The 25,910-nt window shown below is 39.2% G+C and overlaps 2 protein-coding genes across 5 annotated transcripts; one reads left to right on the top strand and one right to left on the bottom strand.

Moving 5' to 3' along the window:
- Positions 1-156: 156 nt before the first annotated feature.
- On the bottom strand, positions 157-12,580 carry LOC121867718 (probable cardiolipin synthase (CMP-forming)). Of its 4 annotated transcripts, XM_042367759.1 has the most exons (8): positions 12,224-12,580; positions 11,174-11,299; positions 8,579-8,716; positions 7,878-7,991; positions 7,800-7,815; positions 5,839-5,924; positions 5,209-5,369; positions 157-2,531 (listed from the first exon to the last, which is right to left on the bottom strand). In XM_042367759.1, exons 1-8 carry the CDS (start codon positions 12,575-12,577, stop codon positions 2,429-2,431), a joined length of 1,098 nt encoding a protein of 365 aa, XP_042223693.1. In that variant the 5' UTR covers positions 12,578-12,580; the 3' UTR covers positions 157-2,428. The 4 variants fall into 4 exon arrangements, with proteins under 4 accessions (XP_042223693.1, XP_042223691.1, XP_042223694.1 ...); XM_042367757.1 differs by lacking the exon at positions 7,800-7,815 and having other exon boundaries at positions 7,862-7,991; XM_042367760.1 differs by lacking the exon at positions 7,800-7,815 and having other exon boundaries at positions 7,862-7,991; positions 12,230-12,580.
- Positions 12,581-13,331: 751 nt separating this feature from the next.
- Positions 13,332-21,767, top strand: LOC121867719 (probable glucosamine 6-phosphate N-acetyltransferase). Its single transcript, XM_042367762.1, has 6 exons — positions 13,332-13,480; positions 14,666-14,828; positions 16,519-16,581; positions 20,054-20,184; positions 20,912-20,979; positions 21,410-21,767. Exons 1-6 carry the CDS (start codon positions 13,457-13,459, stop codon positions 21,555-21,557), a joined length of 597 nt encoding a protein of 198 aa, XP_042223696.1. The 5' UTR covers positions 13,332-13,456; the 3' UTR covers positions 21,558-21,767.
- Positions 21,768-25,910: the final 4,143 nt, after the last annotated feature.

Below are 25,910 nucleotides of genomic sequence, written 5' to 3'. Positions count from 1 at the left end.
CCAGTTGGTACTTGGGTTAGACAGTCTGGCTGATAAGGATGACTTCTATAGACACACACACCTGTTGCCTGTCACATAGTATAGTTGTCCCTGCTAACACTAGCATTATGGTAATTCATCCTCAGGATATTACTCAGTTATGACCATTAAATTTTGGACAATAATTATTAATAAAATAAACAAATAAATAAATAAAGAATAATATTGTAATTTTAATGCCATTTGTTTTAAGATAATTTCAAACGCTTCAAGATAAAATTCTCATATTAAGAAAATAAATAAATATAAAATCCTCGATACTTTTACCCCATAGCTTGTGGACTACTGTAAGCTCTCCTTTAACATTGAGGGGAAGAAGGGGGTTGTCCTCTCAAAAACAGCTTGTCGGGTGAATCCACATTGGCTGAGAACTTACCGTGTTTTTTGATGGGATACAAAATGTTTCTCTCAATCACTCACCCCATAAAGTGTTCATTATATAAAATATTAACAATTCAGCCATTGTTATCTTCTTGAACTGGAAGAAATGTGTTTATTAAGAAATAGAGTCCAACTTCTATGTAATGGATTACATGAGAGTAGTGTGGGCTGTATTGAAGATCATTTTATGTGGGCTTTTATCAAGAGAAATCCTCACGTTTTACATTCAAGAGGCGCGGAGAATGTTCACTGATACTACTGGAATTATCACGAGAGGGGAGGTGGGCGCCCTAAGCAAGCCCTACGTCAAGGATAAATCAACGTTGACTATTAAGATAATGACAAATGTTACAATGCTTCTAGTATAGTCGACAAAAATAATCATCATACATACATGATGAATTTCACTGATGAACAAGGACGGATGTGGCATTTACACATTCACACTTCACCTCCAACATTTTATATCTCACGTTTGTTTACCGAACATCAGAGACGGCCAAATATGAAACCCATTGACGAGTCTGGTGTAAATATAGAGGAAGGTCTTACTATAGAAATGTCCCTTCAGTTTTGTTGATGTGTTTAGACCAACTGTAATCTAACACATGTGTCGACTCACTCGCCTCTAATATAGAAGATACATTTAAAACGTCTATTGTTTTATTGACCATAACTAACATTACAGTAAGGGTTGTTTGACACACTCCAGGATATTTATCTTTAGTTGTCAATATTTTTAATGGTCATATATTAATCCGAAAATAATGAAATATTTCAATACTTGTAGTACATTAGCCTAGGACTCAGTACTGATGTCCATAATGTCCCACAATATTTCTGGGTCCAGTTCTAGATATATCTCATCATTTTGAGTACCTTTCATTTTATACATTTCTGTCGAACCTGAATATAGTAATAGTGAATGTAATAGAACCCGACCTAACCAACCAAAGAAACCTAACGTAACCTTGCCTAACTTCCTAGCCTGGGGGACGGACCCTCGCCATATTAAACAGGAAATACTTATTTTGTTATCTGGCACCAACGAAAGCAACTTTGTTGAAGCGTCATGGGGTAATTTTACATGTTATGTACGCACGAGAGTACACTCGGTCCAAGCAGGTCGGTTGTAACCAAACACCACTCAGTGACTCGACAGACTTTAGACACATTTAAAAATTACCACAAGATTTGCACTTTGTACAGCACAGTATATATGATAATTCTAGTGATTCTTTATATCTTTATTTGGTTTTTACCGGCCACAACTAACAGCTGTTTGTGTACCAACATTCTCTAGTTTCCTATGTTGACAGACCTGGAGTAAGTCCCACGCAAACACCACTATTTGTACCACCTAGAGTATGACCAACAACCATGGCTTGGGCACCGTGAGGAGAGCCCATGTAAAACGATCTTGAATACACCCCGAGAGAGAGAGAGAGAGAGGGTCGTCCGTTCTATATGAAGCCTTTTAACAAACTACAGTATATGTAAGATGTTAGTCAGCCAACTAAAGTCCGTAATATAGAGGTTTCGCTGTATACTAACTCTGGGAGACCTCTATATAATGACATTTAACACATTATAAATTTTAGTGGTCATCATCTGTTAACATAACCTAAGACGATTTATTCAACGTTAAGATATAATATAAAATTCTTCATCGTCTTTCCTGTCTTATAAAAATAATATACAAGGAACTTAAAGATTAGAGCATTGGGTCACCTGAAGAATAGCACCCCAGCTTAATCCACCTGATGATTAAATACCCTGATGTTATCTTAAGCGGTTGGGTTAGGTTAGGTTGGGTTGGGTTAGGTTAGGTTATATTAAAATATATAATAGTATCATCAGGGCGTTTAATAATCAGGTGCAATAAATGGGGTGTTTTATGATCAGGTGAATGTTACTCTGAGGCGACCCTTTGCTGTTACTCTGAGGCGACCCTTTGTTGTTACTCTGAGGCGACCCTTTGCTGTTACTCTGAGGCGACCCTTTGCTGTTATTTTTGAGGCGACTTGTTCATGTTACTGAGGATCTTGTAAGTGTCTCGAGAGAAGATATAACTGATGCCAGAACTGAGGGTAGTAGCCGCTGTCACCCACCTGAAACAGACCATCACATTTACTCTTAGCCGATAGTCCCTCTACTGATTAATCTACTGTGATGAGATGAGTCACATTAAACACATCACCATTAAGTATACACTGCAGGTCTGGTGAACAGGTTAATGTAATGGTTCTTGTGTTGGAAGATAAGCAAGGTAATACATTGATAGAGTAATGACTTGTTGAAATTAGACACCAAATATGTGATGCAGATGTTGTAAGGTTAAGTGGAATGGTGGAGACGATGGGATAGAACCAAGACAATGTAACCAAGAGACTGTTGGTCAAGAGACACATTTCTGGCCCCATCATGGAAAATAAGTTTCAATTATTCAATCGTCCACCTGCAAGGGAACTGTCCACCACAAAGCTGAAGAAAACATCATTAAAAAGTGATTGCGTTTTATTCTCGCAGCTGTTTATTGCTCGTCAGACACTGGATGGTAATGTTGGCGATTTCTTCAAACACGGGAACCAGGTTTACCCATCATCGATATCAAGTAATGGCAGTCTCCGTTTCAGGATAAAGTCTGATCTTCTGTGACGCCTCAAGAAAGGTTGTCACACACACACACACAGTGACAGCCCAGAGACAGATGTTATCATTATCAATGGAGCTGAAACCCAGAGGTGCCAAGACTTTTGACCACTACACAGTGAAGGTGTTTCTTCCTACGTCAACAGACATTGTGTGGTAGAGGGAGCAACGTGGAAAAGGCATCAGAATAAGAGTGAGAGGGTCAACAGCCCCCAGCCAACAAACTAGCGGCAGTTTCTTCGGGTGAGAGAAAACGAGCCAGGATTCTGCCTTTCTCACAAGACATGTTGGATAGACTGTGGCAGGTTACAACATGTACACCCAAGGTTTTGTGCAACTTTCCACACGATACAAGTCAGCTTGTTCCCTGCAACCACGAACAAGCAGATACCCGTCTGCTTCTACATGCAGCTGATTCCATGAACCAAGGATTTCAGAAAATTACACCATAAACATTAGATACTGATGTACTAGTAGTGGTCTTTGTGTCTGTCCCTACAATTAACATTAAGGAACAGTGTGTGGCATTTGGGATGTGTCAGGACTTATGGTACATCCCTGCCCATGAGATAGCCACATCACTCGTACCAGACACATCGTCATTCACAACCAAGGAGAAAAAGTCTGTGTGGGGCACCTGGCAAACTTTAGAACACATTACCAGCATTGTGAGAAGCCCCAGAGGTGGTGTCACCGGAGGAACGTGCAGTCTCAGAGAGCTTCACCATGCTACTCTACAATCCAACCAGCAGTAACATGGACATTGATGAGAGCTGTTTCAAGATGTTGACTGATAAAGGTGTAGCAGATTCCTCCCCCCAAAGCTGCTCCTCCACATCACATGGACCTAGCAGTGTTGGGGGTCACCACTCCCAGTAGCCCCCAGAATGTTATCAATGCCGTCCATCACCTGTAGACTCCAACCATCCCCAGGGCGACACGACATAACTCAGCCAGGTAGTTGAATAACTGACAGAGACTTGGGAACACAGTTATAGCTTACTGCCTCAATACACACATTCACTTCTCACATACACACTCATGCTCTTAATATTTCTAAACCATAACAGATTAATGATTAGATTTTTTATATTTTTCTCAAACGAGCGCAGGTAAGTGACAAACAGGGCAACTGAGAAATGCTCCTGAAAATACACGGATATACAGAAAAAAAACGTATTTCTGAAACACGAATACTATGTGACGTGAGACTGTAACAATATGTAAAGTTACGTGACCACCTCGTTAGTGCATCAGTTTACTGCTGTACTGTGTTACACCTCAGCCAAGGCAGACCAAGTGAGTGCCCATGACAGTTTTGCTTAAGATGGGACAGAAAATTTTCAGTCTTGTGATCCTAAACCAAAGTGACAATCATCTACACTACCTCATGGGGGGGGGGAGTCTTCCTTGTGTGGGGGAGGTGGCTGAGTCTTCCTTGTGTGGGGGAGGTGGCTGAGTCTTCCTTGTGTGGGGGAGGTGGCTGAGTCTTCCTTGTGTGGGGGAGGTGGCTGAGTCTTCCTTGTGTGGGGGAGGTGGCTGAGTCTTCCTTGTGTGGGGGAGGTGTTTACATTACACAATTATTACACACCTTGTACAAATAGTCAAGGCCCAGTAATTGTTTTCCTCCAATAAATATTTTTCTATAGACTATTTTATTAATTCCTCTAACCTTGTTTATTTTATGCACAGAGTTTTCATCACAAGTTAACTGCTATGGTACTGTAAAGAATAAGTTAATGCAAGGTTAAGTTAATTCCCTATTGAATATCTTATCAACACTCAAGAACCTTTAAGTGTCTTTTATGAGTTAGTTATATATACAATAATAAAAACATGAACTTAACTCCATTAATAAAAGTAATCTCAATATTTTTACCTACGAAATTTTACCATTAATCTTCAAACAGCAGCTATAGGGACGGGGGCCATTATGAGTGGACGCTATGGGTTGATTGTCTTCTGTTTCTGTATGTGTGGGGGAGTGGGGGAGGCAAGGGGGAGTGGGGGAGGCAAGGGGGAAGGGGAGTGGGAGGAAGGGGGGAGTGGGGAATCCTGAGTCACTGATTAAGGGTTAAGTAAATACCTTGACTCTATATACACAACTACTGTATCAACACAACCTCTTTGACGTACCAGATGGCCTTCAGCAAGTAGTGGTCGGTGAAGCAGAAGACCGGGGCCGCGAGGGAGGCCGTGATTAGGCTCAGCTGTATGGCCGTGTTGACCTTACTCAGGGTCGTGGGGGCGAGCTTGGCCGTGGCGTGGGTCGCGTCGAAGTACCGCGTCACCGTTCGCTGTTGGAATATTAGTCATGTTTAATATTTAATACAGGGATTTGGTTTTTTTAACTCGAGAACCATAAACGATTATTATATTTTACGACGAGCAATAAACGGGAAAATAAACTCAGTAGGTATAACGGGTGACCATCGAGAAGATGATACAGCATACTTCCTCATAATGTTATAATCATATTGAATATTATTGGTAACCTAACCTAACCTGACCTAAAGTGACCTAACCTAACTTAACCTGACCTAAAGTGACCTGACCTGACTTACTCAACCCTAACCTAATACCCCGATAGTGTCAGGGTTAAGTATCCTTATTTAATCTAATCCAGTCTAACTTAACACCCCAGGTTGGAGTAAGGTGTTAACTCATCGGGTGGACTAAACTCGGGTGCTAATTCTCGTGTGGCGTAAAATCATATTGTGTGCCGACGTAAATCACTGGTAAACAAAGGTAAAGAGACGAACTAACAGGCGGCGGGAGACTCTTGTAGCGGACATAAGAAGCTCCTCCGATGATCAACACGTCACGGTAGATGATGAGGCCCGTCAGTGGTACTGCAAGTGGTAGAGAGAAACATCACCAGAATTAGACACTGAGTCACCAGCAGCCACAGACTGTACTTCACCTCCACCTCTTACTGCTATCATTATGTATCTTACTTACTGTATTTAATAGCATATAAGAAGCAGGTTTTATCCCTAAAATATGGCTACAACACCATCCTGTGTCCTATATGTGAAGCTGTTGGCTCCAGATATAACCTTGGTCTGAACACTCACGGGCCAGCTGGGATGTTGCCTCTGTCTACACCCAGTGATGAAGCTCCCTCACGCCGCCCCTCTCCTACACCCAGTGATGAAGCTCCCTCACGCCGCCCCTCTCCTACACCCAGTGATGAAGCTCCCTCACGCCGCCCCTCTCCTACACCCAGTGATGAAGCCCCTCACGCCTCCTACACCCAGTGATGAAGCTCCCTCACGCCTCTCCTACACCCAGTGATGGCTCCCTCACGCCCTCTCCTACACCCAGTGATGAAGCTCCCTCACGCCGCCCCTCTCCTACACCCAGTGATGAAGCTCCCTCACGCCGCCCCTCTCCTACACCCAGTGATGAAGCTCCCTCACGCCGCCCCTCTCCTACACCCAGTGATGAAGCTCCCTCACGCCGCCCCTCTCCTACACCTTATGATAACTTTTCTTCACATTGTGTGTGTACAGTGTGATGGGAACGAGGTAGTCAGGTGGTTCAAGGAGGGAGTTATTCACCATGTTTATTCTTTCTTCATCTTACATGTGTTGTGTTATGTTTGTTGTGATACAGTGTAGGTTATATAGTGTATTGCTGTATTATAAATTATGTATTATTTGTGTCAGTGCTTACATCCTTGTAGTGAGTAATAAACAACCTGGCAACTGTGAGGTTAGTTGGCAGGTGTACCAGTCACTGACCCCCTCCAGCCTCTTGACCTGAGCTGTGTACACCTATCAAGTGTTTTGTGTTACTGAGTGGTCACCTCACAGCTTAGTTTACTTTGTCTATATGGGTAAGGAATATAATTATAATGTATACCGTGACAGTTCGCACTTATTCCACGTGTAACATGACAGGTTCTTGTCTCTTTGTCCCTGGTGTTGTTTCTCAGTTGTGGTTGATGTTCACCTTTCTGTGTACAGTATATATATATGTTTACTACTTAATATACTACGGCAGTTACTTGTGAATATTTCCGTTTATCTTTCCCAGTGGCACATCATAGACGAGTACTGTGCTGTTGTGTATACTGTACCTAGCTGAAACATAAATAAATTAATAAATAAAGTTATGTACATCCACCTAAAATTATGAGTTGATAAAGAACCATAACATAGCAGACAGCCACTGGTAGCACAAGGGGTAGCGGGGTGAAGATATGCCACCAGCGATGTTAACAGATGCAAATGAAAAGAAAATTATCGATAAATCTTCATCTGAGTCATAAACAATCTAGGGGTGAAGCAGGCAAGGTTGTTGTTACTAAGTTATTATACATGAGTCCAGCCAAAGACCTTGTAATTAATCAAACAAGCAATTATTGTAATATTAAAGCTAGTGTACTGATGATAATAATCCAAGACTACTGTACTAGTGTCTAGACAGCACCTAACTCTTCAGAGGTAAGCAGTAAATATTTCTGAACCTTCACAAGCACATATAACAGTCTCCATTTATGCTTTACATTGTTTGCTTTATGTCTGCTTTATTTTCTTGCTTGACAGTGTGTACAACAGCTAGATGGGAGTGTTGTGGGTGGTTCTTAGCCCAGAATTTGTTATATTATTAAGGAATTAATTACTTCAGTAACTCACGACTTTTTCACAGTTCCATTATGTGTCAGTTGCCAAGGAATACCTGTACAACATACTCACAGGGTATAATGCCAACATACTCACATGGTATAAGGCCAACATACAACATACTCACATGGTATAAGGCCAACATACAACATACTCACATGGTATAAGGCCAACATAGGTGAGAGAGAGGAACAGGAGAGCCACAAGAACTTTATCAGCCAGAGGGTCCAGAAAACTCCCCAAGTTAGAGGCTTGTCCAGGGAAGGTCCGGGCGATCCAACCATCAAGCTGTGGACAGACAACAATTAAGCTGTGGGCAGACAACAATTAAGCTGTGGGCAGACAACAATGAATCATTCTCATCATTAATTTCCTCACTGGAATGATTATTTTACCAGAAGAATATAATTAAAAGATACAATTCTGGAGGGAAGCATCTGGAGTCCAATTCACTATGTAATTATTGTGAGGAGGTGGAATGAGGGTGGATGTGTGATGTGACACTGTGAGAGGAGGTCCTGTTGAGAGTTAAGAGAGTGGCTGAGTACTGAGTGTTGGTGAAGCTTTGAGTAGAGGCAGACTGAGATGGTTGAGGCAAGTGGAGAGAGGATGCAGGAGTCTAGCCAAGAATATTTGCTGCAAATCGGTACTGCAATTCGGTTCATTTATCTGATGGTGAGTTTATTTAAGCATTACAGGATTTATTCCACCATTCTGAACAGCACCATGGCCCAGACACATAAGGTTTCCCACACTCTAGTTTCCTCTCGTACTAACACTGGAGAGACCAACGACTCGAACGTCTAATAAACGGTAAAAATAAGTCCATAAATAAAATAAACAATCAAGTGTTGAGTTTCATCGAGGGAACATACCAAGTCAGTGAAGCCAGCGAGCATGAACAGTCCGAGGGCCCAGCTGTAGTTTGAGGACACGACTAAATGGACAAGGACAGGCGAGAAAGCTATGCGGCTCACACACAATAAGTTTGGCACCGTCCAGATGTTCTCACGCTGTAAAATACAAGATAAGTGTTAGGCATTACCGGAGAGGAAGACAATGGTATGTTATAACACTTCCTTATTCTTCACATTCTTCCTCCACTTTTATCATATTTCTTCCTATTTTTTATCATATTTCTTCCTATTTTCCTTCCTTATTCTTCCCTATTCTTCATACACTTTTATCACATTTTCTTCCTATTTTCCGTCTATCTGTCACCTAATTACGACTAACTCATATACTTGCTGTATTTAATCATATATGAAACTTATTTATGCTTTTTACACATCAGCCGTCATAAGTGTCCACCATTTGTAGAAATTTAATGCCATTGTGAAACCTCATTCCCAGAACTAAATTTTCCTGACCGATAAAATGTACTACAGGTTGTACCTCTCTAGTCCGGCAACCTCGGGACCTGACCGGTGCCGGACCATGGAAATTCACCCTTTTCCTGGATAGATGGTGACTTGTGCTTATGCTTGGAAGCACTAGCACCACTTTCTCTGCATCATGGTCTCTTTGAAGACATATTGAAGGGTTAAATGTCATATAGTAGCTTCTCAAATTTCGCGAGTTTTTAATTCTTAACGTATTTTATTGGAACACAAAAAAAAAAAAAAAATAAAAATTTTGACGGCGGAAACTTGAATTTCGACGGGTTTGAACGGCCCGCCAACGTGCAGACGACGTGCATAATGTGTAAACAGCGTCATTTCTCTTATGTACAAAAGATTCATTATTGTTTATTACTGAATGTCTTTTTTATTGAATTATTGTTTATGTGTGCAAAATGAGCAATACAATTCATTAATAATACGTAGAATATTAAAACACACGAGGAAATGACACAGCATTGTTTTCGTTGATTACAAAGCCAGTGACTGACTGGTTCTACATATAAAACTGAAGAAAATAAGACCCTGGCTGTAGCTGTAGTAAAATTAATATGGTTGTTTTAAGTAATGTTATTTAATGTTAATAAATGGAACAATAGAAGTAGCTAACGATAATGGTAAAGAAAAAGAGAGATCGCGTATGTAAGTGCGCACACGTGAAAACATATCGTCATTACTTTACATAAGAATATGAAAGCAACACTTATTTACTGTTCATACAGTAGAAGTCCAAAAATCCGGATGCCAGAAATCCGAACCGCCCGAGAATCCGGACTGTTTGAAAACTTAAACTTTTTAATTTGGTGGGCTTTTGTGTGCGCGCGCATGCGTGAGCGCCACAGCTGCACAGCGACAACAAGCGACCACGCGGTCGCCATTTTAAAACGAGCAATCAAACTGTGACAATGTAGGTAATATTGTGTCTCTACTCTCTCCATTTACCACATATAGCATACGTATTTACAAGCCCATAATAATGGCTCCTAAAGTAGATAAACTTCGTTGGGTGAAGAGAAAGAAGAACACATTGAAATTGAGTGACAAACTTTAAATAATTAAGAAACTAGAACGTGGTGTGAGCAATACTGATCTAATGGAAATATACGACATCGGAAAGTCTACAATTTACGATATAAAAAAGGCATAGAATAAAATTCCAGAATTCACAGCCTTGTCTCAGTATTTGCTAATGAATAGACTATCAAAATTTACCTGTTCATTTCTTCTTTATTCCGAAAATCCGGACCGACCAACCCCCGGGCAGTCCGGATTTTCGGACTTCTACTGTATATATTTTAATTAATGTTTCTGAATTTGTTTTTATTGAATTAATGTTTGTGTGTGCAAAATTAACAATACAATTTATTAATAAGACGTGGAATATTAGACACGAGACGGCTGCCGGCATTGTTTATGTTAAAGCTTACAAAACCAGTGACTGATTGGTTCTACATATAAAACTGAAGAAAATAAGACCCTGATTTTAGCTGTAGTAAAATTAATGTAAAAAAATTAATATGGTTGTTTGAAGTACCTGTAATGTTATTTAATGTTAATAAATGGAACAATATAAGTAGCTAACCATTAATGGTAAAAAAAAAAGTGAGACTGCGCGTATGTAAGTGCGCACATGTGAAAACATATCGTCATTACTCTACATAAGAATATGAAAGCAACACTTATTTACTGCTCATATATATTGAAGGGTTAAATGTTGTACTCTGTATAGACAAGCAGAGAGAGAGAGAGAGAGCAGCCGAACTGCCGGATGTAAACAAACCTTAATTTCCCGCGGCTTTTTTTTTTTAAGGGGATTAGCCCACCCGGGCATAGGTCACTGACCCACATTGGGGCCTGAGGGGCAAAAATTTAATACTCCTGTAATAATAATAATAATTCAGATAAGTAAAAAAAAAAAAAAAAAAGCTGCCTATCTACCTATTGGACAAACTAAAATCATTCCGGACCACGGGAGTTTCTGGACCACAGAATGCAGGACTAGAGAGGTACAACCTGTACAGAAAATTGTTTACTGTACAAAACCCTTATAAAAGACGTTTGTGTACTGACCTCAATAATTTCGTCGACCTTCTCCCTGACTTTTGCCCTTCTCTCCTTGAGGTCAAAGAGAAGGTCCTGACCAGCTTCTCTTATCGTTTTCTTCTCCTCCTTCACCGCCTCCCACGATGCAACACTCTGTAAACAAGGTAAGATTTGAGTTGCAGTCATCGTTGTAATTTGATAAACTATAAACTGTTTTTTCGATGATTTTTGACGTATTTTGAATGATTTTGTCCTTCATTCTACCGGGAATCACTAGTTTTTGAGATACGCCCCCTCCCCCCCCCCTTATCCAACAGTAATAGGGGACCCCCAGTGGGAACCCGGGGTTTTGGGTCGAGGAAATCACAAAAAGTGATCATCAACCAACATAAAAGTCCAAAACACATCAAAAACCATCAGAAAAACAACTGGATTGGATGTCTAACCTTACCTAATCTATTTTTGTTTTTTACAGGGATTAGTCCACCCGGGCACAGGTCATCTACCCACAACGGAGCCCGGGGGCGACAAGGTTGGAGTAAAAATAAATTAAAAATAGAAAAGAAAAAAGTGATACTGTATTAATCTACACCACGAAGATGCCGGAAAACCATCTTTTTAAAGTGAGACAGATTGTAAGAGCCTGGAAACACAGAAGAAGGCAGAGCATTCCACAGTTTGGCTGTGTGAGGAAAGAAGGAGGTACTGTAACGGGTTATTATAGTGTGACCGACATCCACACAGAAATGGTGTGCACCGCGGGCAAGACTAGTGTTAAGGGCCCACGGCCTTGCCGGCGGTACACAGGATGCCAAATCCACTGAACATTGCCCGTTAAAGTACCTGTAAAAGAGAGAGAGTGAAGCAACATTGTGGCGAAGAGAAAGGGGAGAGAAATTGTCGACTAAAGGAGGAGAGTTAATAAGCCTTTGATTCCACCCTATCTAACAGTTGAAGAGCCACCCCAGATATGAGAGCAGTACTCCAAGTTAGGACGAATGAATCCCTTATAAACTTGAACATATTTAGAGGAAATGTAAAAGGAATTATCTTATGAGGAAACACTAAGGAAATTACAGTTACCGACGTTAAGGATCTGGTCTGTCTCTGTCTCTCACACCACCTTAAAGTTCTCTTGGGGTGAGATAAACAACTATCTCTCCTGTAGGTGTATAATTCTCCTCCCTCACTGATATAAGAGTGAGAGAAATGACATAAAGGAGAAGAGAGACGATCAGTAACCAATGTCTTTCTATGGTCTGTTTTTAGCGGCCATGATGATGAATATAACTCAAAACTTGTGTAGATTATCCCTCTTGTTTTTCTCCGTTGTTGGATGGTTCGGTGGAGGTTGTGGCGGAGGAGGTGATGAGTAAATGGTTCGTTAATGAGGAGTGTTGTTAGAGCAGACGATATCATGTGAGCCGCCATGTCTCCACCAGGCTCTAGGGATCAATGACCTAAATTAACAAACATTTATCAATTATCCTTTAAATATATTAATTAAATCACTTAAATTATAGTAAATCATTTAATTTAATTTATTAGATATATAAAATAATCAAATATTTAATTAATAAATCATAAATACGATCATAATTTTACATACTTATTCCCTTATGTTATTGAGGCGTCCGCGAGCTTAAGATAAATTCAGACTAATATACAAATTATTATACCCACACCACCACAATTATCTTTATAAAATTAATATAATATTCTAATTCATTTATAAACATTAATTTAAATAGGATTGTAGTTATTAATGCTAGTAATAGGTATTTTTAGTTATGTTTGACCCAGCAGTATGTAAACAGATGATGGCTAGTGTCAGTGGTCTTGCCTCTATATGTAGTAACCTTTCTTCTATTACCTCTAAATAAACGACAAATATCCCTAACATCAGTATGGAGTAAAAAAAATAAGGAAATGAGAGTTAATTTACTTCCTAGAGAGATATAAAAACGGAAATACGCGAAGTAACGGAATTTCATGGTCAGACAAGATGTGTTGACTTGGAGTAAATTTATTTTATTATCTAAATTATCACAAAAAAATCAGATAAAAACAATTAATTGACCAATACAAGACACTGAAGAAGGATAAATAAATATAAAAATTAATTATGGCGCAGTGTTTGGTGTAAAAGTGTAAAATAACCAGATTGTTAATGGAAATAGTATCTGGCATCTAGTGTGGTAGTGCAAGGTGTCAGATTGTGGTAGCAGTGTGGAGGCTAGACGTCAGACCAGCTGTGTAAGGCTACCTGTACACACCTGCTACACACCTGCTGACCCTCTCTCATTCATCATGGGTGCTCCGGATGTACAACTGGTAAGTCTTTCCATTAAATATTCTTAAACGACGCTAAGGAACCTGTGTATGTGTGTGTGTTTGTGCAATACTTAGGAATTTATTTTTTACTTTCACTAATTTTTTTCGTTATGGTGTTACAGAGCTGCGTTACGTAATACACTGTACGTAGTTTAGTGTGTGTAGTGTACTGTATTAGTGTAGTGTGCTGTATGTGTGTACTGTATTGTGTGTGTGTAGTGAACTGTATGTGTGTAGTGTGCTGTATGTGTGTACTGTATTGTGTGTGTGTAGTGAACTGTATGTGTGTAGTGTAATGTATGTGTATTGTACTGTATTTGTGTGTACTTTACTGTGTGTGTACTGTATTTGTGTGTACTTTACTGTGTGTGTACTTTACTGTGTGTGTACCTTGCTGTATGTGTACCTTACTGTGTGTGTACTTTACTGTGTGTGTACTTTACTGTGTGTGTACCTTACTGTATGTGTACCTTACTGTGTGTGTACTTTACTGTGTGTACCTTGCTGTATGTGTACCTTACTGTGTGTGTACTTTACTGTGTGTACCTTGCTGTATGTGTACCTTACTGTGTGTGTACTTTACTGTGTGTGTACTTTACTGTGTGTGTGTGTACCTTGCTGTATGTGTACCTTACTGTGTGTGTACTTTACTGTGTGTGTGTGCTGTGTGTGTGCTACTGTGTGTGTGCCTTGTGTGTGCCTTGCTGTATGTGTGCCTTACTGTGTGTGTGCCTTACTGTGTGTGCTTTGCTGTGTGTACTTTACTGTGTGTGTGTACCTTGCTGTATGTGTGCCTGTGTGTGTGCTTTTGGTAGTAGTATTACCTTGCTGTATGTGTACCTTACTGTGTATGTACTTTACTGTGTGTGGACTTTACTGTGTGTGTACCTTGCTGTATGTGTACCTTACTGTGTATGTACTTTACTGTGTGTGGACTTTACTGTGTGTGTACCTTGCTGTATGTGTACCATACTGTGTGTGTACTTTACTGTGTGTACCTTGCTGTATGTGTACCTTACTGTGTGTGTACTTTACTGTGTGTGTACTTTACTGTGAGATAGATAGATTAGGAAATATAGATAAATAGAAAATAACCTAACCAAACCTAACCTAACCTAACCTAACCTAACCTAACCTAACCAAACCTAACCAAACCTAACCCAACCTAACCATTGGTCCCGACAGCCGAGTGTAGGACCCGAGGAAGGGGAGGTGACCTTGTATGACCCCGATATCTTGACCAAACTGGACTGGTCAAAGGTCACCCATATGAAGAACGGGGTCACCTCTGCCACCCCGGGAGAAGGTCTGCTCGTGCGGCCGCTGTGTAAAGCTGATTATGACCGCGGTGAGTATCTGTCTGTCTGTCTGTCTGTCTTTTTAGTTGGCTGTGTGTGTGTGTGTGTGTGTGTGTGTGTGTGTGTGGTGGAGTGTAGAAAGTGTAACCCACAAAATATCGTAAGATTTTCTGAGTCACTTATTGGAATCTCTCTCACACACACACACACACACACACACACACACGAATAATTACAATCAGAGTTGTGGAAACAGGCCAATGTAGTACCCATATTCAAAAAGGGAGACAGAGCATCAGAGTCAAATTACCGGCCGATCAGTTTGACGTCAGTAGTGGGGAAATTTCTTGAATCAATTATAGCAAATAGCATCCGATCGCATCTAGAGAAAAGCAAATTAATCTACGACTCTCAACATGGGTTTACAAAGGGAAAATCTTGTCTAACAAATCAGCTGAGGTTTTTTAGGAAAGTCTTCGAGGTAGTAGATAATGACGAAAATTACGATGTTATTTACTTAAGACTTTAGCAAAGCGTTTGACAGAGTACCGCATCAGAGGCTTCTGAGAAAAGTTAAGGCTCATGGTATCGAGGGGAAAGTTTTAAATTGGATAAAATCATGGCTCACCGATAGAACGCAGAGGGTCAGCGTAGATGGTGTTAAATCTGAGTGGGGCCGTGTAACCAGTGGGGTTCCCCAGGGGTCAGTACTAGGCCCACTCTTGTTCATAATCTACATAAACGATCTAGATACTTGGATCAGCAGTGACATAAGCAAGTTTGCGGATGACACCAAAATAGGGCGGCAGATTAATTCAGGGCAGGATGCAAATGCATTACAGGAGGATCTAAATAAACTGCAGGAGTGGTCTGAAAAATGGCAAATGAAATTCAACACCAGCAAGTGCAGCGTACTTAATATTGGAAGAACAAATACTGTCAATGTATACAGCCTTAACAACATCAACCTAGAGAAGTCGACTTGTGAAAGAGACTTAGGGGTACTTAGCCCGGACCTACGGCCTAGAAACAGTGCGTTAATGTTCGAAATAAGGCAAACAGAGTATTGGGTTTTATATCTAGAAGTGTAAGTAACAAGAGTGCAGAGGTCTTATTGCAACTATATCTTGCGCTAGTCAGGCCACACCTCGATTATGCGGTTCAGTTCTGGTGCCCCTATTATAGAATGGATATAAATTCACTAGAGTCGGTGCAGCGAAGAATGACAAAAATGATTCCGGGACTTAGAAACCTTCCATATCAGGATAGGTTAAAGAAACTTAACTTGCATTCCCTAGAAAGACGAAGAGTGCTGGGAGATATGATAGAAGTATTTAAGTGGGTGAAAGGAATCAATAAAGGGGATATAGATAAAGTTCTTATAATATCCGAGCAGGATAGGACTCGGAGCAACGGATTCAAGTTGGATAAGTTTAGGTTTAGGAGGGTGATAGGAAGGAACTGGTTCACAAATAGGGTGGTGGACGAGTGGAACAAGCTTACCAACTTTGTAGTAAGTGCTGGAACGCTGGAAAGTTTTAAAAGGAGGCTAGATAGATTCATGGATGATAGAGAGTGGTAGTAACTCTCGACAGGAGCTGCCATGCACAGGTCAGCCAGCCTATTGCAGACTCCTTATTTTCTTATGTTCTTAATCTGTACCTGTAATTTAACACGAAAATCTACGTATCTGTAATTTAATTCGTAAATCTGTAGCTGTTATTTTCATCTTCACTACAGGGTTCCTACAGCTGCTGGGCCAACTGACGAAAATCGGTGACATCTCTCGAGAGAAATTTAATGGTAAGTGGCAACTGTTTGTTCTGTAAACATTGTAGCTGGGGTTAGGTTAGGTTAGGTTAGGTTAGGTTAGGTTAGGTTAGGTTAGGTTAGGTTAGGTTAGGTAAGGTTAGGCTAGGCTTGGATTAGGTTAGGTTAGGCTTGGATTAGGTTAGGCTAGGCTTGGATTGGGTTAGGTTAGGTTAGGCTAGGCTAGGCTAGGTTAGGCTAGGCTTGGATTAGGATGGTTAATCATCAGGTGATCCATAGATTAGTGTGTTAAAATTAGTTGGTCTTGGTTTAATTATGGTACCACTAATCCAATATGGCGTCTAACTTGCCCTTAGACTATATATCGTGTTTATAAAGTCCCTTGATGTTGATGTTTACAAAATCCTTTAATATTTGACATTTTAAGAATTTCTGGTTATATTATTACTGCATTTTATTAATTAAAACTTTAATAACAACACAATTACTATAACAACTGATTAGAATATAGTAAGCACCTCCGGCCAGTACTTTAATTAATCAAGATAACTGTGATTAGATAAAATTAATTAATCCCAAACGAGAGAACACAAGTCAGAATTAAGAGACGTCATATAGTTAGGCCCTACGTCACCAGTGGGTTAAATTCACTTAGACAAAGTTTATTTTTATCAATATTAAACTACGTCATGGAACTAATAATTAATTACGTATATTTAATTTACCATTTAATTGTCGAAAATGAAAGTAGTTATTTATCATTGCTTCGTTGTTCGTGGTATCTGAAGTAACATAGCTCTAGTGGTCTCTGAAATAAGGTAGGCCTAATGTTCTCTGATATAAGGTAGGACTACAAGTGACCTTTCTAAATTCCTATGACCAGTTTTTATAAGTATTTAATATTTAGAGTAAAGTTTTGTGCCTCTCTCTCTCTCTTTCTCTCTCTAGGGTCGGGTGCCTTATATACAGTAGTTCCTTCCTTAGTAAGATACCTTATTTAGACACATGTGACACCTAGACACCTGTAGGACACCTGATTACTTCCCTGCTGGGGGTGACCTTGTCCATACCCCTCCCCACACAAGGTCGAGATGCTGACATTTGGTCGTGTGTAGTGACTTTACCAACTACTAATAACTTTCTTGACAAGCAGACAGACAGACAGGCAGAAAGGCAGACAGACAGACAGACAGAAAGGCAGACAGACATACAGAGACAGACAGACAGAAAGGCAGAGATAGGCTTTGTGGGATACAGGTAGATCTAGGAAGAGGTGTGGTAGATGGATGGGGTGGGTAGGAGGGTTAGTGGGCTAGAGGTGGGTGGGATGGTGGGGTAAGGAGGTGGGCTAGGGGTGGGTGGGATGGTGGGGCGAGACGGTGGGTCTACCTGTTGGTCCAGTCTTCAAGGTGGGCCACTGTCTCTGCATGTGGCCACAAGCGGTTCCTCATCTGGCCACTGTTGGTGTTAGCGTGTGTGGCCAAAACAGGTGTGTGTGTGTGTGTGTGTCCAACATTTGTCCCACGTGCACACTATTTTCTCCTACCCATATCCAGAAACCCACCCTACCCTACCCTAACCCAACCCCCTAACCTAACCAACCTACCTAACCAACATAACCTAACCAACCTAACCTAACCTAACCACCCACCCCACCTAACCTAACCCACCCTAACCTAACCTAACCTACCCTACCCAACCCAACATAACCCAACCTAACCTAACCTAACCTAACCTAACCCACCCACCCTACCCCAACCACCCCACTCCAACCTAACTCACCCTAACCCAACCTAACCTACCCCACCCTAACCTACCCTAACCTAACCTAACCTAACCTACCCTAACCTAACATAACCCACCCTAACCTAACCAATCCTACCCTAACCTACCCCAACCTAACCCAACCCAACCTACCCCAACCTAACATAACCTACCCTAACCCAACCTAACCCAACCTAACCTACTCCCACCCCAACTCAACCCAACCTACCCTAACCTCCAACCCAACCCACCCTAACCCCTCCTAACCCAACCTAACCCAACCCTAACTCAACCCAATCTAACCCAACCTAACCCAACCCCAACCCAACCCCAACCTAATCCTAACCTAACCTAACCTAACTCAACCACAGTCTTACTTAACCTGAATCGAACATGAAAAATTCTTATCTGCAATAATGTGGGTCAAAGCTTTTCTATGTGAGACGTGTTCGGGTGGGCCCCAGTTCTATTAGGCCCCAGTTCTATTAGGCCCCACTACCCTATCCTAACCAAAATCCTTTTATGAGAGAGAGAGAGAGAGAGAGAGAGAGTTAACACACACACACACGGTCAGTGGCATGGTGGTGGTCTGCCATTTTTTCTTATCACTTGTCTTGATTACAGCTGATTACAGGTGTGAAATACCTTCTCTCCTTACCTGATAGTGGTGTGTGTGTGCGTGTGGTGGTGGTAGCGTGTGTGTGTGTGTAGAGAGAGAGAGAGAGAGAGAGAGAGAGAGAGAGAGAGAGTATCAAAAGAAAATGGAACCTCATATTACAGGGGAAACGCAACTAAACTACATTTAACATTCTTATTATTGGCGTGAGTGATTGCCTGTTTCATGGCGTTTCATTTCGTGTTTCAGCTCTTCATCCCCCGGTACAGAGTGCTTCATATCCCGTTTCAGTGCTTCATATCCCATTTCATTGCTTCATATCCCGTTTCAGTGCTTCATATCCCGTTTCAGTGCTTCATATCCCGTTTCAGTGCTTCATATCCCATTTCAGTGCTTCATATCCCATTTCAGTGCTTCATATCCTGTTTCAGTGCTTCATATCCTGTTTCAGTGCTTCATATCCTGTTTGCGGTTTATATCCTGTTTCAGTGCTTCATATCCCGTTTCTGGTTTATATCCCATTTCAGTGCTTCATACCCCATTTCAGTGCTTCATATCCTGTTTCAGTGCTTCTTATATCCTGTTTCAGTGCTTCATCCCCGGTTCAGAGTGCTTCATATCCTGTTTCAGTGCTTATATCCCATTTCAGTGCTTTATATCCCATTTCAGTGCTTCATACCCATTTCAGTGCTTCATATCCTGTTTCAGTGCTTCATATCCTGTTTCAGTGCTTCATATCCTGTTTCAGTGCTTCATATCCCATTTCAGTGCTTCATATCCCATTTCAGTGCTTCATATCCCGTTTCAGTGCTTCATATCCCGTTTCAGTGCTTCATATCCCATTTCAGTGCTTCATATCCTGTTTCAGTGCTTCATATCCTGTTTCAGTGCTTCTATATCCGTTTCAGTGCTTATCCTGTTTCAGTGCTTCATATCCTGTTTCAGTGCTTCATATCCTGTTTCAGTGCTTCATATCCCATTTCAGTGCTTCATACCCCATTTCAGTGCTTCATATCCCGTTTCAGTGCTTCATATCCCGTTTCAGTGCTTCATATCCCGTTTCAGTGCTTCATATCCCGTTTCAGTGCTTCATATCCCGTTTCAGTGCTTCTTATCCCGTTTCAGAGCGTTTCGAAGCCATGAGGAGCTGCCCAGGTCATTATTACGTTACTGTTATAGAGGATACACAGTTGGGACAGATAGTTGGCTCAGCAACCTTGGCCTGTGAGCTGAAGTTTATACGTGACTGTGCTAAGGTAGGGTGGGTGCAGGTGTGTTGTGGTGGTGGTGGTGCGTGTGTGTGTGTGTGGTACAGGTGTGTGGTGATACAAGTGTGTGTGTGTGTGTGTGTGGTACAGGTGTGTCTATGATATATAATTGACAGGTATATAATTTCACAGTTGAGTTACACACCTGATACATGTAACCAATAAGTATGTATCTATCTATTTTCAGTACGTAGTCACTTATGAAGGAGAGAGAGAGAGAGAGAGAGTCAACTGCATTAAAACTTGAACACTTGTATGCCTCTCTCCCTCCCTCCCTCAGTATTACCTTGGCTGTGAGACTTGCCGCCAGTGTGTTTACATGTTCACCCCCGTCTTGTCTGCACATTTATTATTATTATTATTATCTTTATTATCAGTAAGTATCGCAATAAACAGAGATAAGGTGATATATAGACTGAACAGCGAAAATATAATAAAATATACCATGAACTCAAAATAAAGGCTGAACAAGTGAGAAATATGAACCTTGTGAGTTTGTCTACAGTGTGGGTAACTTACCTCGTGTTGTTCTGTAGTCTCATGATGGTCTACTGTGGTGTGGTGACTTACTGTGGTTAATTAAAGGTGGGTGTTGGTGTGTGGTCATTTACCTAGGCAGTGCAGGTATACAATGTAGGCCTACCTAGACAGTGCAGGTATACAAACAATGAACCTAGACAGTACAGGTATATAACCAATGTTTTTCCTTCCTAAGCGAGGTCGGCTAGAAGATGTCGTGGTCAGTAATGAACAGAGGAAACAGCGGGTAAAAAGTATGATACTGTGAACTAAAAGAATACTGTCTTGGTTACACTCGCGCACTCTCAATATTTATCTATGTCTCTTTTCTCTCTGCTCTCTCTCAGTCTCTTCTTTCTCTCTCTCAGTTCTCTTCTCTCTCTATCTCTCTGTCTGTGTCTATTTCCCATAAGTAATAAAGTATAAGTGTCAAGTAATCAATAAACAATAAGGGATCAAAAAACACCAATAAGAGATCAATAAACACAATAAGGATCAAAAACACCAATAAGGGATCAAAAAACACCAATAAGGGGTCGAATACTAATAAGGGGTCAATAAACACCAATAAGGATTCGGAAACAAAAAACACCAATAAGGGATCGAATACTAATAAGGGATCAATAAACACCAATAAGAAAACAAAAAACACCAATAAGAGATCGAATACTAATCCCATCTCCTCCTCACACAGGATCGTCACCACCATCACCTTACTAGCAGGAGAAGTTGGATGCTACAAGATGGGATTGGATTGTAAAGATGAGATGAAACTCTTCTACAGGTCCCTCGGCTACAGTAGTGAGAAGGGCAATGATAACACGATGATTATTCGCTTCTGACAGAGACCTGGCGTTAATAAGTCACACCTCTAGGGGGGGGGTTTGTGTGTTCCTTAATGCTCTCTGATTGCAAATTAACTCATGTGATGCCTTCAAGATATGGTAGCCACTGTTCGCTTGATATATATATATCCGTTAACGTAATATTTCAGTTAACGTACATACCGGTTAACGTGACACTTCAGTTAACGTACACTTCAGTTAACGTACACTCAGTTAACGTACACATTAGTTACGCATACTTCCAGTTAACGTATAATTTGTTAGCGTACACTTCCAGTTAACGCATATACTAGTTAACGATAATTTCAGTTAACGTACACACCAGTTAGCTGCATAACACTAGTTAACGTACACTTCAGTTAGCATACATGAATTCAGTAACACATTATGTATATTAAATCAACACTGACTATAACATAATACAGTGTCATAAGTTATCTGAACCTGACCTGACCTGACCTGACCTGACCTAACCAAACCTAACCTAACCTCAAAAGTATTATAGTTGGAACCACAATAAACTAAATATTATGCTTTGTCAGTGAAGCATAATAAAACCACCATGTTTATGAGACAGGTAGTATGGTTAGGTTAGGTTAGAAGAAGAGTTAGGTTCAGATAATTTATAACCTCCAAAAAAACGAAAACAGAATAAAATAAAGAGTATAGAGACAAATGAAATATCTTTACTTGAATATTTTAGAGAGTAAACAATAATATCTCGTGTAGAACAGGAGGCAAATATCCTTTATTTATCTGAAGATGGCTACAGACATGTTGTTTCTTGGCTAGGTAAGGTTAAGTTAGTGGAGGATAATGTTAAAAGTGGTCAGATTAACATAGGACAGGTGTAAGTTAGGTGAGGTTAATATCAGAATATTTCACCTGAAGATTAGACACCCTAGTTTATTTTACCTAGATTAGACACTTAGTTTATTTTGTTCTGAAGATTAGACACCCTAGTTTATTTCCCACTCCGAAGATTAGACACCCTAGTTTATTTTACCTGGAAAGATTAGACACCCTAGTTTATTTTGTACTCCAAGATCAGACAATTCTAGTTTATTTTTAACGGAAGATTAGACAATCTTTAGTTTATTTTTAATTTTATTTTAGATTAGACAATTCTAGTTTATTTTACCTGAAGATTAGACACTTAGTTTATTTTACCTGAAGATTAGACAATTCTAGTTTATTTTACTCGAAGATTAGACACTTAGTTTATTTTACCTTGAAGATTAGACAATTCTAGTTTATTTTACCTTGATGATTAGACACCCTAGTTTATTTACCTGAAGATTAGACACTTAGTTTATTTTACCTTGAAGATTAGACACCCTAGTTTATTTTACCTGAAGATCAGGACAATTTAGTTTATTTTGCATTCTGAAGATTAGACAACTTAGTTTATTTTACCTGATGATTAGACAATCTCTAGTTTACCTTTACCTTGAAGATTAGACAATTCTAGTTTATTTTACCTGATGATTAGATTTACACTCAGGTTTATTTTACCTGGAAGATTAGACACCTCTAGTTTATTTTTACTCAGCATTAGACTAATTTAGTTTAGTTTTAATTTTAAAGATTAGACACACTTAGTTTATTTTACCTGAAGATTAGACACCCTAGTTTATTTTTAATTTTGATGATTAGACACTTAGTTTATTTTTACCTGAAGATTAGACACCCTTAGTTTATTTTACCTGGTTAGATTAGGACACCTTAGTTTATTTTACCTGAAGATTAGATAACTCTAGTTTATTTTTACTGAAGATTAGACAATTTAGTTTATTTTACCTGAAGATTAGACACCTAGTTTATTTTACTCCTACATTAGACACTTAGTTTATTTTCCTTACCTGAAGATTAGATTAATAATTCTAGTTTATTTTCTTAATTTGAGTTTAATACCCAAGTTTATTTTTATCTGAAGATTAGACAATTCTAGTTTATTTCACCTTGAAGCTTAGATAATTCAAGTTTATTTTAATTTTGAAGATTAGACAATTCTAGTTTATTTCATCTTGGAAGATTAGACACAATTCTAGTTTGCTTCACCTGAAGATTAGGATGAATCTTTAGTTTATTTTACCTGAAGATTAGACAATTCTAGTTTATTTCCTTACCTGGAAGATTGTATAAATTCCTAGTTTATTTTTATTCCTGAAGATTAGACAATTTTTAGTTTATTTCACTTGGAAGATTAGACATCTTTGAAGTTTATTTTTAATTCTGAAGATTAGATTACACCAGTTTATTTCTACCTGAAGATTAGACACCCTAGTTTATTTTACTCTGAAGATTAGATGTCAATACCAGTTTATTTTGCACCTGAAGATTAGACACCCTAGTTTATTTTACTCTGAAGATTAGACACCCTTAGTTTATTTCTACTTGAAGATTAGACACCCTAGTTTATTTCCTACCTTGAAGATTATTACTAACAGTTTATTTCACCTGAAGATTAGACACCTAGTTTATTTTCACCTGAAGATTAGACACACTAAAGTTTATTTCAATTTGAAGATTAGGACACTTAGTTTATTTTACCTGAAGATTATGGACAATTCTAGTTTATTTCACCTGAAGATTAGACACAATTCAGTTGTTATTTTTAACGGAAGATTAGACACCCTTAGTTTATTTTTACCGAAGATTAGACACCCTAGTTTATTTCAATTGAAGATTAGACACACCAGTTTATTTTACCTGAAGATTAGACAATTCTAGTTTATTTTACTTGAAGATTAGATACCACCAGTTTATTTCTAACGGAAGATTAGACACCCTAGTTTATTTTACCTGATGATTAGACACCCTAGTTTATTTCTCACTCAGTTGATTAGACACCCTAGTTTATTTCTACCTGAAGATTAGACACACCCTAGTTTATTTCTACCTGAAGATTAGGATAATTTAGTTTATTTCTTACCTGGAAGATTAGACACCTAGTTTATTTCACTTGAAGATTAGATTAATCTAGTTTATTTTTACCTGAAGCTTAGACACACCCTAGTTTATTTCACCTGAAGATTAGACAATCTTCAGTTTATTTCAATTTGAAGATTAGACACCCTAGTTTATTTTACCTGAAGCTTAGACACCCTAGTTTATTTCACCTGAAGATTAGACACCCTAGTTTATTTTACCTGAAGATTAGACACACCAGTTTATTTCAATTGAAGATTATCAATTCTTAGTTTATTTTACTCAAAGATTAGACACCCTAGCTTGCTTCACATTGAAGATTAGACACCCTAGTTTATTTCCTCACTCTGAAGATTAGATTAATACCAGTTTATTTCACCTGAAGATTAGACACCCTAGTTTATTTTACTCTGGAAGATTAGACACCCTAGTTTATTTCACCTTGAAGATTAGACACACCAGTTTATTTTACCTGGAAGATTGTATTACCTAGTTTATTTTACCTGAAGATTAGACACACCAGTTTATTTCAATTCTTGAAGATTAGACAATTTAGTTTATTTTTACCTGAAGATTGTGACACCTTAGTTTATTTTACCTTGATGATTAGACACTTCTAGTTTATTTACTCTGAAGATTAGACACACCAGTTTATTTTTACCTGAAGCATTGTATTAATCTTCTAGTTTATTTTAATTCTGAAGATTAGACACACCTGTAGTTTATTTTACCTGGAAGATTAGACACCCTAGTTTATTTTAATTTTGAAGATTAGACACTTAGTTTATTTTACCTGACGATTAGACACCCTAGTTTATTTTCCATCTGAAGATTAGATTACACCAGTTTATTTTAATTCGAAGATTAGACACCCTATTTATTTCAATCTAAAGATTAGACACACACCTGAAGTTTATTTTACCTGATGATTAGACAATCTTTAGTTTATTTTACCTGAAGATTAGACACACCAGTTTATTTTACCTGATGATTAGACACCCTAGTTTATTTTACCTGAAGATTAGACACACCAGCTTATTTTACCTGAAGATTAGACACCCCTAGTTTATTTTACCTGAAGATTAGACACCTCTAGTTTATTTCTTATCTTTGATGATTAGATTAATTCTAGTTTATTTTACCTGAAGATTAGACACACCAGTTTATTTTACCTGAAGATTAGATAATTTTAGTTTATTTCCCCACCTGAAGATTAGACACCCTAGTTTATTTCTACTTGAAGATTAGACACCTTAGTTTATTTTACCTGAAGATTAGACACTCAGTTTATTTCACCTGGAAGATTAGACACACTCAGTTTATTTTACCTGAAGATTAGACACCCTAGCTTTCTGCCTTTACCTGAAGATTAGACACACCAGTTTATTCTCACCTGAAGATTAGACACCTAGTTTATTT

Source organism: Homarus americanus, unplaced genomic scaffold (genome assembly GCF_018991925.1).
Source record: "Homarus americanus isolate GMGI-L3 unplaced genomic scaffold, GMGI_Hamer_2.0 scaffold46583, whole genome shotgun sequence".
Taxonomy (NCBI): Eukaryota; Metazoa; Arthropoda; class Malacostraca; order Decapoda; family Nephropidae; genus Homarus; species Homarus americanus.
This window is presented reverse-complemented; position numbering and strand designations above follow the sequence as displayed.

Bases quoted from the DNA above. Each gene is read 5' to 3' on its own strand.
- LOC121867718 (XM_042367757.1), bottom strand. From the start codon at position 12,577: ATGGCGGCTCACATGATATCGTCTGCTCTAACAACACTCCTCATTAAC. The intron at 8,717-11,173 runs GTCAGTACACAA...TGTATTTTACAG, and splicing joins AGGTCGACGAAATTATTGAG to CGTGAGAACATCTGGACGGT. The intron at 2,532-5,208 runs GTACGTCAAAGA...GGTCTGTTTCAG, and splicing joins TACTTGCTGAAGGCCATCTG to GTGGGTGACAGCGGCTACTA.
- LOC121867719 (XM_042367762.1), top strand. From the start codon at position 13,457: ATGGGTGCTCCGGATGTACAACTG. The intron at 16,582-20,053 runs GTAAGTGGCAAC...ATCCCGTTTCAG, and splicing joins CTCTCGAGAGAAATTTAATG to AGCGTTTCGAAGCCATGAGG. The intron at 20,185-20,911 runs GTAGGGTGGGTG...TTCCTTCCTAAG, and splicing joins TTATACGTGACTGTGCTAAG to CGAGGTCGGCTAGAAGATGT.